At 48.9% G+C, this 13,312-nt stretch overlaps 2 protein-coding genes across 18 annotated transcripts in view; one reads left to right on the top strand and one right to left on the bottom strand.

Annotated features, from left to right (window-relative positions):
* GABBR2 (gamma-aminobutyric acid type B receptor subunit 2) overlaps positions 1–13,312 on the bottom strand; it is a 356,730-nt gene that overhangs the window by 10,075 nt on the left and 333,343 nt on the right. The window contains exons 14-15 of the mRNA XM_043486441.1: positions 3,563–3,673; positions 672–896 (exon numbers count right to left, since the gene is read on the bottom strand). Of these exons, the coding sequence (XP_043342376.1) occupies positions 672–896; positions 3,563–3,673 (336 nt within the window). The remainder of the gene's footprint in view (positions 1–671; positions 897–3,562; positions 3,674–13,312) is intronic.
* LOC122452806 overlaps positions 1–13,312 on the top strand; it is a 51,914-nt gene that overhangs the window by 30,887 nt on the left and 7,715 nt on the right. For 9 of the 17 annotated variants that reach the window (XR_006272854.1, XM_043486451.1, XM_043486452.1 and 6 more), the window contains one exon: positions 2,618–2,758. Coding sequence is in view for 10 of the 17 variants with exons in the window: in XM_043486451.1 (XP_043342386.1) it covers positions 2,618–2,758 (141 nt within the window). In the remaining 7 variants the exon portion in view is untranslated. Of the gene's footprint in view, positions 1–2,359; positions 2,494–2,617; positions 3,570–13,312 lie in introns of those variants that run through there. The other 8 variants (XR_006272859.1, XR_006272860.1, XR_006272857.1 and 5 more) reach the window with 5 other exon arrangements.

The raw sequence follows: 13,312 nt of genomic DNA, 5'->3' as shown, positions 1-13,312 counted from the left end.
AAATTTCTCTGAGGTCAGCCCTTCAGATGAATGAAAAATATAAGTGGTTATTAAAAATGCTTACTCCTTTTGACCCACTGACTACTTTTGACCCACAGAAGTACTACTTCTGTGACTCCACCTTAAGGTTATAATTAGAAATAAGGAAAATATATTATGGAGGAAAAAAAGTTCATTTATAATATAAAAATCTGGAAGGAACTGTAATACTCACCAATAAGGGAGTATTATTTACTCACTTGTGGATGAGTCAATTATGGAACTTGCCCTCCATGATGATCATAAAATGTGGGCCAGTACAAAGGGCAGAAGTTAAAAAGGCAAACCACAAAGCGTATGGTAATTGTAGCTATATCTGAGAAAGCGTCACTGCCTGAATCATTTAAAAAAAAAAAAAAGACTTAATCAGAAATACTAACAGTAAAAAAACCAAACCATAATATTACCAGTGATGATTTTTGGGCAGCAGGACTATGTAAGATTTCTGAAAAATCTGGTTTTGCTTTTCTGCATTTTCCATACTTTCTGAGATGTGAATTGTGGTCATTATTTTTTTTTTTTTAAGTGTATAAAACTTTCAGAACGTGGAAGAAACAGCAATCCCCTGTGACAGAGCCAGAGGCCAGACGCCAGGGTGGGGAGGGTGGGGGTTGTCGGTGGCCACCCCGTACCTTTGGCACAAACACCAGGCAGAGGGTGATGGTGCTGCAGAAGATGATGACTAGGGCCACGATGCAGAACTGCACGTTCGGCTGGTCCCGGGTCAGGAAGGAGACGGCCGCCCCGATGATGCACATGATGCCCACGTTGTAGACGCTCATCCCGATGTACTTGCTGTCGTTGAGCGCGGGGATGCTGACATTTCGGGTCTCCCAAGCCAAGAAGCAGCCGAACAACTGGAACGGCGAACAGAGAAGGGGGTGGTTGTTAGCAAGTGGTGGCATACACGCCTGCTCTGAGAAGCTGCTGAGCCGAGGGTTTTTCTGTTACTCCTGCCTATGCTGAAGTGAGGACCAGCAGGGGGGGAGGCTGGGGGATCGCTGCTGGCCAGGTCTTCTGGGTATCACAGTCTGTCCCCACTTGTGGCCCTGGGTTGAGTCCTGCCAAGGAAAGGCAGAGTGGGGTGTTACACTGGTTTACACACAGATTCCCAGGAGGCCACAGTGGGAAGGAGTTTCAGACAGTCTCAGCCACATCCCCCCCTTTACAGAGAGCTGGAAGGCCCAGAAAGGCCGATGGGACTTGCCCAAGGCCACAGAGCAATATGGTGACAAAAGTGGACTGTGTCTCTAGACATTTAGGCTAGTCTTTTTTTCTGTTAAACCAGGCAGAACTCATGTGTCTAGGACTTCTATTATCCTCCAATGCACCTAGCCACCCAGAATAGTGAGACTCCATTTCCTAGCTGTCCTTGAAGCTAGATGTGGCATATGACTGGGTTCAGGACAATGCCATGGAGGTGTGCATAAGCTCTGGGAAGTGTCTTCAGAGGAGAAGGCTGTTCCTCTTCCACCTTCTTAGTAGATGGAGTGGAATGTGATGGCAGGAGCTTGAGCAGTCATCTTAGACCATGAAGTCATCTTAGACCATTGTGTGGAAGCTATATGATAAAGGTGAGGGAGACAAGATGCAAAGGGCTCAGATTCTAGGAGCCTCCACACTAGCCCTTCTGCTTACCTGAGAGGGAAATTATTCCTAAACCCCTATTATTGTGAGTTCTCTGTCACTTGCAGTTCTGAAAAGTGAAAGAGTTAGTCACTGAGTTGTGTCTGACTCTCTGTGACCCCGTGGGCTGTAGCCTTCCAGCCTTCTTTGTCCATGGGGTTTTCCAGGCAAGAATACTGGGGTGGGCTGCCATTCCCTTCTCCAGGGGATCTTCCCAATCCAGGGATCAAACCCGGGTCTCCTGCACTGCAGGCAGATTCTTTACCATTTGAGCCACCAGGGAAGCCCTCACTTGCAGCTCTATTCCTGATCAATACATTTCCAGCAGAAATGAACAGGACAGAAGTCAAATGTGATCTGAAGTAGGATCTGCTCTGAAGTATGCTCATCCCAGTGTACTTGCTTTCATTGAGCATGGGATGCTGAGGTTTCAGGTCTCCCAAGCTAAGAAACAACGGAACAACTAGAACAGTGAACAGAAACGAGAGATGGTCGAGGGTGTAGCCTCCCCTCTGAGGGTGGTCTGAGGGGAGGGCAAGGTGCAGAGAAAGTGCAGATGGGGTGCAGATGGGGTGCTGGGCCGAACAGCGGTGTAGGTGGGAGAGCTGTCCACAGCTCTTGACTGGTGCAGGGGCCTCAGCTGGGGTCCAGCCCCTCCAGGAGGCCATCCTACAAAGCGTTCCTTTCCCCCTAGCTCTATCACTGAAGACGTTTGGGCGTCCAACAGCTGCGTGAGCCAGTTAACATCATCCCAAGGGCCTACACTATCTCACAGGGCTTCTATCCAGATGAAATGAGAGGATGGATGTGAAAGCATTTCATAAACTGGTATATCCGTTATAAGTTAATAATTACTTTGTAATTTGTATATTTTTACAACCATAGTTGTTTTCCTCTCCTCTAGGTGTGTTATCTCACAGACTGTTTAATTGTTATTTTTAATTCCAATCAGAATGGGAACCAGAAGCCCAGGAAGCAGATACTGAGAGAGGGAAGGAAACCACACTGCTGAAAGCCGGCTTCACTCTGGCTCCTTCAGTCCTACAGCCGGGTATGGCCGTCTGCATCCCAGAGGGGAGGAAGCAGAGACCGGGCAAGTCCACAGCCCTGCCTGGGTTCTGTCGGCAATGTGCAGCAGGGCTGGGGGTGGGTGCCGGGACGCCTGCTCTCTGACAGGGTGTCTGGGTACTTCTGCCACAGAGGCAGACGGTGGCTTAACTTTCCTGTGGAAGGGTCTGAGGGTGCAGTGGCCCGTGTCCTGACCCTGAAGGTATTTAGGTGCAGGTGTGTTTTGCACAAGATGTGGAGAGAAGATTCAAGGGTCAACCCAGGATACGGTCGGGTGGAACTGCCCCTTCAAGTCCTTCCCAACCTTGAAATTCACCAAGTCGTGTGAGGTGGGCTTGGTATGTGATCTTTGTATAACAGATGAGTGGAGTGGAAAGAGTATTGGGCTTGGAGGTTACCAGGTGGCCGCCAGCAAACCCTTGAACTTGTCTGAGCCTGACTTTCTGCGTCTGCAAATGGAGATGGTTCCACTCGCCTCCCACAGGATGTGAACGTGCGTTGGATGTCAACAGACTGCTGTCGGAGCAGGACGGTGGCAGCCGGGAGGCACACCCGTAGGTCTGGGGCTTATTCTGCCACCTACCACCAGCTCGGTGAGCTGGGGCAAACCAAGCCTCAGCGTCCTCACCAGTGAAGTGGGGAAGCTGTTTGTACCTCTCTCGTATGGTTGCCGTGGGACTGAACCGGTCCGTGCCGGGCACTGAGAGTGGCAAAGAGCACGTGCCTGGTCCTGGGGCTTCCGTTCACTCTTACGGTGACGGAGGCCCCGAGGAGAGGGAGCTTAGCCAGCGACGTGTCTCCCCCACTGTGCCTGCAGCTCTGCACCTACCATGAGAAGCCCCTTGTAGGCGTAGACGATGCCAAGCCAGATGGTCATGTGGGTGTTCTCACAGTGCTCCAGGAGAGGCCGGATGGAGATGTCCCGTCCTGCTGGGTCCGGCTGTGCGAAGAGAAAACAGAAGCCCAGGGATGGCACTGCACACCCTCCTGACAGCCAGGTCCCTGTTTCATGGCCCACTCCATCCTGGGAGCCACAGCCAGGGCTGCCATCCAGGAGGCCTTCGGAACCCCATCTCTTGTCATCATGGGGCTCAGCCCTCAATCCGCATCGACTGCTTTCTGTTTGTTGGTTGTGATTCGCTCTACACCTCAATTATCTGAGTTTTCAATGCCTGTCCAGCTTGAATCAGAGCAAAGAGAGTAGGGACTGGGTCACGCCTGTGTCCATAGTACATAACACAAGACCTGGCCCAGAGCAGGCATCCGTCCGTAACGTTTGTTAAAAGAGTGAAAGCAAGAATGAGGCACAGAGTCAGGTCAGGAGGCTTCAGGTTTCTCTGGAATTAACTTGGGTCATTGGAAATAGAGTAAAAAGTGGCTAGACCAAGCATGGGGCCTGCCAAGCCCTGTTAAGGAGATCCTCTTGCCCACCACCTCCACGGAGGAAGCGGTGGTAGCAGCCACGTTATGTACCACACGGCGTGCTGTGGGCCAGGGCTGATTTTATAGGGAGTGGGCCCCTGAACTCAGGCAGCCAATCCAGAGGCTTGTCAGAGACCTGTGCACTTTCTAGTGCAAAGTGCTCTGCCTCAGAGGGTGGTAGAGAGGATTCAACCCAGGCGTCCTTCTCTGAGGAGAGTGAACCGAGAAACTCCTGGGAGAATCAGCCAGATGGTGGTAAGAGGAGAAAAATACAACCAGAGAATGAAAAAATATAAACTCTGCATATATTTTTAGTGAGCCATTTGAGAGTTAAGCTTCAGACATCATGGCCCTTCTTCATCCCTAAATAGCATGTATTTCCTAAGAACAAAAAGATTCTCTTATATAACCACAGATGCCTACCAAATTCAGGAAATCTAATATTGATACAGTATATTATCTAATACACTACCTATTTTTAAATTTTGCTGATTGGTCCAGTAATGTCCTTTAAGGACCCAGTCAAGGACCATGTGTTACCTTTACTTATTGTGTCTGTAGTCAGCCTTGGAACCAGCCCTTTCTCCTTCAACCTCAAGACCTCAGGAAGCCTAAAAATAAGCCCACATACAACTACAATCAATTAATCTTTGACAAAGGAGGCAAAAATATAAAATAGGGAAAGACAGTCTATTCAGCAGTGGTGCTGGGAAGGTTAGCTGTATGTAAAATGATCAAGTTAGAACACACCCTCACACCATGCACACAAAAAAACCGAAATGGCTTAAGATTTAAACATAAGATATGACACCGTAAAACTCCTTGAAGAGAGCATAGGCAAATCATTCTCTGACATAAATCACATCAATGTTTTCTTAGTCTCTCAAGGCAGTAGAAATGAAAACAAAAATAAAAAATAGGACCTAGTTAAGCTTAAAAACTTGCACAGCCAAAGAAGCTATTTTTAAAAAAAAAAGCCAGGAACTTCTGTGGAGATCCAGTGGTTAAGACTCCAGTCCCACTGCAGGGTGCAAAGGTCTGATCCTTGGTTAAGATCCTGCATGCTATGTGGTGCAGGCCAAAACCCAAAGAAGCAACAACAAAAACCCCCAAACAGTCTGTGGAATGGACAAAAATATCTGCAAATGAGGCTACCAACAAGGGCTTAATATCCAAAATATATTAACAGCTCACACATACAACTCAAAAACAACAATGAAAAACCTCCAAACTGAATCAAAAAATGGGTGGAAGACTTTAAGAGACATCTCTCCAAAGAAGGCATAGAGAGGGCCAACAGGCATATGAAAAGATGCTCAACACCACTGATTATTAGAGAAATGCAAATCAGAACTACAATGTGGTGCCACCTTATACTGATCAGTATGACCATCATTAAAAAGTCTACCAATAACAAATGCTGGAGAGAGTGCAGAGAAATGGGAACCCTCCTACACTGTTGGTGGCAATGTGAGTTGGTGCAGCCACTATGGAGAACGGTATGGTGGTTCCTCAGAAAATTAAAAATAGAATTACTCTCTGATCCAGCAACCCCACCCCTGAGCATGCACCTGGACAAAACTATAATTAAAAAAGATACATGTACTCATATTCACAGCAGCACTATTGACAATAGCCAAGACATGTCCAGTGCTGGGTGACCGGATAACGAAGATACACGTATACAGTGGGACAGTACTCATAAAAAAGAAGGAAATAATGCCATCTGTAGCAACACGGGTGCAACGAGAGATGTCATTCTTGGTGAAAGAAGTCAGAGAGAGACAAATACCAAGTGATAGCACTTACATGTGGGATCTTAAAATATGGCACAAATGAATGTATCTACAAAACAGACAGAGACCAGCCTTACGGTTGCCAAGGAGGAGGGTGAGGGGGAGAGGGATGGACAGGGGGTTTAGGGCTGGGAGGTGCAAACTATTAAGTTTAGAATGGATAAACAACAAGGTCCTATTGTATAGCACAGAGAACTATATTCCAATCTCCTAGGATAAACCATAACGGAATATAAAAAAAGTATGCATATAACTGAGTCACTTCACTCTACAACAGAGACTGGCCCAGCACTGTAAATAAACTTCAATATAAAAAAGGCCTCAAAAAAAAAAAAAAAAAAAAAGACCTCAGCCCATGTCAGTCTTTCATGTCATTGGCATTTCTGAAGATTCCAGGTTATTTTGTAGAATGTCCTCCCATTTGGATTTGTCTGAATGGGCTTTCATGACCAAATTCTAATTATACATACTTGGGAGGAATTCTGGGTAAGTGATGTTCTCATCTCCTCAGTGTTTCAGATCACGGTCACTTTATGACACTTTGTCCCATTATTGGTGATGTTTGTGATCATTTGGTTGAGATGATGTCTACCAGATCTCTACACTTCAGAGGTACCTATTTCCCTCTTGTAATTAATAAATAATCTGTGGGAGATACTTTGAGACTGTGTGAGTATCCTGTTCCCCCACAAACATTAACTCAGTGGTTGCAGCTTGCATTGATAATTCCTATTTTGAGTCATATTACTTTGGTGGCTGCAAAATGGTAATTTTCTATCATTCCATTTAAGTACTTGGCAATATACTGTTAATAAGATATTTCCTTTCCTGCCACTCATTCATGTATATCTGTGTAGACTTACGGGATCCTTTTAGATTCAGTGTCTTATAATCCATTACTATTATTCATTTTGTTTGAAATTTTCCAGATTTGGCCAGTAGGAAATCCCTTCATGCTGCCTCCTGTGGTTTTTCAACATGTCCTCATAGTTTTTTGGGCGCACTTTCCTACTTCTAGGCACAAGATGTTCCAGGCTCTCCTTATATTCTCCTTGCTGTAGTCTTGGAATCAGCCATTTTCCTGTGGAGTTCTGGTTCTTTTTAGCAGAGAATAGTATTTAGAAACATATCTGGGTACTTGATGTGCTCACTGTTCCTGGGCTATCATTACTTCTACACCCTTTTATCTGTCTTTCTATCTGTCTATCCATCCATCCACCCACCATCACTCTAGCTATCTCTTCATCATCTATCTATAGGTATAAATAAAACCAAATACCACTGCTTCTTGCTTACTCTCCCCCATTCCATATTTGCATTTTTATTCTCCCACAGTGAGATCCCTGGTTTCTAGCAACATCAAGATAGTCACCCATTTCCTCAATTCTATAACAGACACAAAATAGTTCAAAATTGGTACATCTATACACTACCAATAACAAATTTACTATGCTGAAGATTTCCTTGTAAATTTGTTTGTAGCACAGATCCCACTGAGGGTATCTCATCAAAGAACTGTGTTCTGGATGTTGCCTTTTAAGGCCCATAATAAAGCCCCACTTCTGAGGGTGAAAAGTAGGCAACCCCCAGGGTCAGTCACAAGGAAGAAGGGGCATGTTGGTGGGATCCAGGGATGGGAAAGGTCTTGGTCAGGTGGAGGCTGGAAACCCTATTTCTCTTAGCCCTGCTCACTAGGTTTGACCTTCAAGGCATGCCATTGGGTACCCAGGGAAAGATGATGCTCTCACATGGATGCAGGAAGAGCTGGGAGGCATGGGGCCAGTGGCCTCAGGCCATTTTGTAACTAGATCATCCAGTGGCATGCTCTCAGGATGATTCCCCTTTCATTGTCCCAAGCCACAGAAAGCCTCAGCTTAGCCTCTGCAGTGGTGGCCGTGGGGAGACACCCCAGGGTGAGGTGGTCCCAGGATCACAGTCAGAGAGGCTAGGTCTAGAGATTTCCTCTCCACTGCTACCGACCCAGATTCCAAGAGTGGCAGAGGCTTCTTGGTGTCCTTTCAGTGTTTAATTGAGGAGACTGGGAAAGGACTTGGCCCCAAGGTCAGAGTGACCTAGTGGCACAAGTTGGTTTCTCCAGTGTCTGACAAGTAAGCAGACCTCAGAATGCAGTGAGTGGCACAGGCCCATCACAGCCTTGCGTGAACAGCAAGCCCGTTAATGATGGTTGTGTCTGTTGTTCTACAGTGAAAGGTGATCATTTATGATGAACTCTTAGGTTCTGGGTAGAAAGGACTGATTCTGTCATACTCCATTGTTCAATGTAATGAACAGTCCATTCATGGGAAGCTGACAAAGACTGCTTGGCTTATATACCGCCATGGACAGAGCCCCTTCCTCCCACTCTTGGTGAGACGGCTGCACAGGTTTTTTTTCTTTTCTGTTTTAATTGAACCAGAACCTTCTCCTATACCTCCCACCACTGATATCAAACTCTCTCCTGTGTCTGCATGCTCTTCCTCAGAAGGGCAAGATCTAAAGTGAAGCATATGTCGCCTCTCCCCACGACTTGGCCCGGTTCTCCTAAACTGCTTGAGTTTACTTTTGATCGGCAAACCTAGAGCTGAGCTCGGCACTTCAGGTGGTACTAAGTACCTTGCTCCAGATCCCCGTGGTTTTCTAAGTAGCTGCCTTCCACTGGTGATTCACATGTTCCTTATGGTTAGGACCCCCTAGGTGGAGACTTCCCTAGTGGTGAAGGCTCCATGCTCCCAATGCAGGGCACCTGGGTTCGACCCCTGGTCAGGGAACTAGATCCCACCTGCCACAACTAAGAGTTCACATGCCACAGTGAAGATCAAAGATCTTGCCTGCCGCCAACTGAGACCCAGTCCAGCCAAATAAATGTCTTTTAAAAAGAGCCCATAGGTTGTTTTCATGGAACTGCAGCTAGCTCTTTCCCCTTTGGCAGCTGACATTCCAGCCTCATTACCCTTTGCCTTGTTAGTAACCTTCTCCTCATGCCCTCCATCTTGGCCTGCTCTGCCCTCTTCGAATCCTGAAATCCAAATTCTTGTATCTGGTCTTTTAGTCCCCCATCCACCCCATTAACCTCAGGCACAGCCTTACCTGCAGAGGTGTGAAGGAAGCGAAGAAACAAGGGTCTGCCTAGAGTCTGAGGGTCATGGTTGGTAGACATGGTTCTACTCCATCTCCCAGCATGCAGGCACTGACGCAGAAGTAATGTATCTGCTGGTCACCAGTGTCTCTCACAACAGCCCCATGTCTGCACACTGGTCACAGATCAGTGATCTGGGGGGTTTCATGAGCGATGAAGTTTATGTACTCACGGGGCTGGAGGGCAGGGAGTCTGAATACAAAGTCAGATGAGCCCTGCATTGAGTCTCGAAGCAAACTATAAGAGCCGTGCCTTCTCTGTTACGATCCATCCCGACAGTGCCTGGGGCTGGAGTTCAGAGCGCTCTGAGCAGTCACACACATTCCTGACCAGGGACGGGAGAGCAGGGGACCTGGGCCGCTGCCCCAGTGCTTAGTTGGGGTCCTTGGCGTGCACCGAACCGCCACTAGAGGGCACCAGAGACCCGCGTGGGGGGGTTCCGCCCTGCAGCTGAGGCCCACCCTCTGCTGGGCGGACAGAGCTACTGGTGAGGCTCCGCGGGGCCACAAGTGGTGAGCTGTCAGCAGCTTCCTGTGCTATTCGAGAAGGCACTCACCTGGCCTTAAATGAGGCCAGACTTCAGGCACATTGGAGGAGCTCCCCCTCTACCCCGCAGTGGGTGAAGCAGAGTTGGGGGGATATGGGGGGATACTGGGGAAGGAGGGGTCAGAGGGCACTCCCCCTGCTTCTAGTGGGCTGGCCATGCAGGCCAGCGTCAGGGAGCACAGGGCATTGACCCCTGGGAGTTGATGTCAGGGCCTGAGCCAGGATTTCAGGCCCACTTCTCTGTACAGTTGTGGATGTATTATTTCCACTGGCCTAAGACTGTTTCCCTTTCCCCAGATGACTGGCCTACAGGAACTTTCAGCTAGCTTTTTCCTCTCATTTCATTTTCCTTCCTTCCTTGTTGTTCACCTGGGCAATTTCCTAAGTAATCATTTATTCATTTGTTGCATAACTGTTAAGTACTACACTGCCATCTTCCAGTAGCTTTCTGGGCATGGGGAAGGCAGGACTGATGACAGCCGTGTCCTCAGGGGGCTTCCACTCTAGTAAGACCAGGACAGTTTCATGAGAGATGACCTCAGAGCGGAATGGGCTGGCCTCAGCCAGTAATAGCCGCCCTGCCACCAGGAGCTGCCTTGTCATGAGTGACAGGTGTGCCAGTTGTGAACCTGTGAGCTCTATACGTGTTGCTGAAGGTGCACAAGAACCTCACAAGGTGTTAATCGTTTTACACGAGGAAACGGGCACCAGGAGGTTACGAAACTTGCCCTAAATCTCCAGCTGTTAAGTGTCAGAGCTGAGATTCAAACCCAGGTTTGTCTGACTCCCAAACCAGTGTTTGTGCTTTCCTCTCTGTGTGCGCCCCCTGACCGGCCCCGCCTCAGATTCCAAGGAGACAGTGGGTCTAAAGCTGCTCAGGGAGAGATGGCTTAATTGCTCACCTTTCAACAGGGGCCTCCCTGAAGCCCCCGGAGCCCTGGGAAGGCTGCGCTCTGGTGCTGCGAGAAATCAAGCTGATAAAGTGCTCTTTCTGCCTGACGGGGCGCAGTGCCCAGCAGAGCGGCCACGCCTGTCTGTGATGGCCGGAGGCTGCACGCGCTCACACCTGACTCTTGGTCCGGCCGCTGCTCAGCAGGAGGCAGGCAGACGCGGCCCGGGAAAGCCTCCCCCATCTGTGCAGTGAAAGGAGAGCAGCTGGCCTGAGAGTCCCTCTGCATGATGCAATTGTTCACAATGTAGGTCAGTGGCCCCTGCAAACATCCGGCTCTGTCAGGCCGCACAAGTGGAGCAGCAAGGGTCTGAGCATGGCTTGCAACCTGGAGGCCTGAAAGGTCAAAGGGCTGCATCCTGCTCTGGACTCACCGGGTGACCTTGGGCAAGTCCTCGCCTTTTTCTTGACCTCAGCTTTCCATCTGCGAATGAGCCCAGGGGTTAATTTGAGTACAGTTAATGTAAGCCTGGGTAACTGAGAGATGACGCTGTTTGTATCACATCTCACAAGTGTGTCTGTCCTGCATCCACTCACTCAGAATCGATTTGGCCAGTGGTTCCGTGCCTGCTGCGTACCGCGTGCTGCCCTGGATGCCGGGGCCTGGCTGCATAAGGATGGGGGAGGCAGGACTGGTGACAGCCGTGTCCTCAGGGGGCTTCCGCTCTAGTGAGACCAGGACATGAGGATGTCCTGATGTATAAGGATGCTTGTCTTCTTGGGGCGTGCACCCCGGGGAGGGTGCAGCAGTGTGATGAACCGCAGGCCACAGGTACAAGCAGAGGGGTGAGAAGTGTTCCTAAAGGCAACACAAGGCTCTGGTGCTACCAGCCAGAGGGCCTGCTTCAGATCAGGTTGTTTAGTGGTTAGGTTATTTATGGCGATATTTAGTCTGAGACCTTAATGGTGGAAAGACCAGTCAAGTGAAGCCCTTGGGGGAGCGCATCCCTGGGAAAGGGAACAGCAAGGTGGCAGGACCTGAAATGGCAGAGACTTTGGCACGTTTTAGGAACCAAAAGGAGGCCGGTGTGGCTGGAGTGTAGTAAGTGAGGGGCCAGCATTGCTCCTCACTCCTTATATAATGTGCATACAAACCACCCCCGGGGCTTGTTAAAGTGCAGACGGCTCGGTAGGTCTGGGCGGCGTGAATCTCAGTAGCTCCCAGGGATGCCTGATGCTGCTGGTCCAGGACTGGCCTTTGGGCAGCAAGGCCTCGAAGGATCTTAAGCAACAGGATGACTTCTGGTCCTCAGCTTAGCAGGCCTGTGGTTAAGAATGCAGACTCTTTGAAAAGGGAACCCTCCTACACTGTTGGTGGGAATGTGAGTGGGTGCAGCCGCTGTGGAGAACAGTATGGAGGCTCCTCAGAAAACTAAAAACAGAATTACCACATGATCCAGCAATCCCTCTCCTGTCCTGATACCCAGACAAAAGTACAATTCAAAAAGATACGTGCACCCCTATGATCAAAGCAGCACTCTTCACAATAGCCAAGACACGGAGCTACCCAAATGTCCGCTGACAGATGAATGGAGAAGGATGTGGGACATATATATACAGTGAGTAATGAACGGATAGAGAAGAATGTGGTACGCATATATACAGTGAGTACCACTCAGCCGTAAAAAAGGAAACAATGTCATTTGCAGCAACGTGGATGCAACTAGAGATTATCATGCCAAGTGAAGTGAGTCAGAAAGACAAATGACACCTGATATCACTTACATGTGGAATCTAAAGTACCGCACAAAGGAACCCATCCATGAAACAGAGAGACAGACGGACGGAGAGGACAGACAGGTGGTTGCCACGGGGTGGGAGGGGATCGATGGAAGGACAGAGCGGATGGTCGGGGTTAGCAGATAGAAGCTTTAATATATCGGATGGATGAACAACAAGGCCCTACTATATAGCACAGGGAACTATACTCAATATCCTGTGATAAACCACAATGGAAAAGAATATATAAAAATGTATATATACATGTGACCGAATCACTTTGCTGTCAGCAGTAATTAACACAACATTATAAATCAAATATAGTTGAGTTGAAAAGTGCAGACTCCTCCTGTCACTCACACGCCTCTGAGACAGAGTGACAGGTAAGCACAGGGGCAGACTTGTCATCACACGTCTGCGTGTTCAGACCCTGCGTGGGGGGTGAGGAGCCTGGTGGGGGCATGGAGGGCGCCACGTGCGTCCCCTGTGATTGTGGGGCCCTTGGCTACGATCTCAGACCTTTCAGGCTGCCTCTGCTGTAGGTGGCTCAGCTTCCCAAGCCCCACCTGGCCAGAGCTTCTATAAAGGAGGGGGTTCCTTCCACCTTTTGACCAGCTCCCAGAAGCTGGCTTTTGGTCTCTTTTTTAAATTTTAATTTCAAAGCTGATTTTTGAAATAGATGGTAAAATTGGTAGGTTTCTCCCCTGGACGTGTGTGTATAAATGTGAGTTTGAGAGTGTGTGGCAGGGAGAGGTGGGAGCATGTCTGATGTTTCTGGGCTGCATTTCCATCTCAAGATGCTTCTCTTGTCCTGGGAAGGCATGTGAGTCAGCACTGCCTCTTTTAGGGGAAGAGTGTGGGGTGGGGCGGGGGTCCCACCAAGGAAGCCAAGGCAGGGAGACAGGGGCCACTGGGCTCAGATCCCAAGTCCATCCCTCGCCAGCTGTGTGACTGTGAACACGTCCCTAAGCCTTTCTGAGCCGTGATTTCCTCATCTGCGACCTCCCAGGT

Source organism: Cervus canadensis, chromosome 14 (assembly GCF_019320065.1).
Source record: "Cervus canadensis isolate Bull #8, Minnesota chromosome 14, ASM1932006v1, whole genome shotgun sequence".
Taxonomy (NCBI): domain Eukaryota; kingdom Metazoa; phylum Chordata; class Mammalia; order Artiodactyla; family Cervidae; genus Cervus; species Cervus canadensis.
Note: the sequence above shows the minus strand (reverse complement) of the source record. Positions and strands in the feature narration are given on the sequence as shown.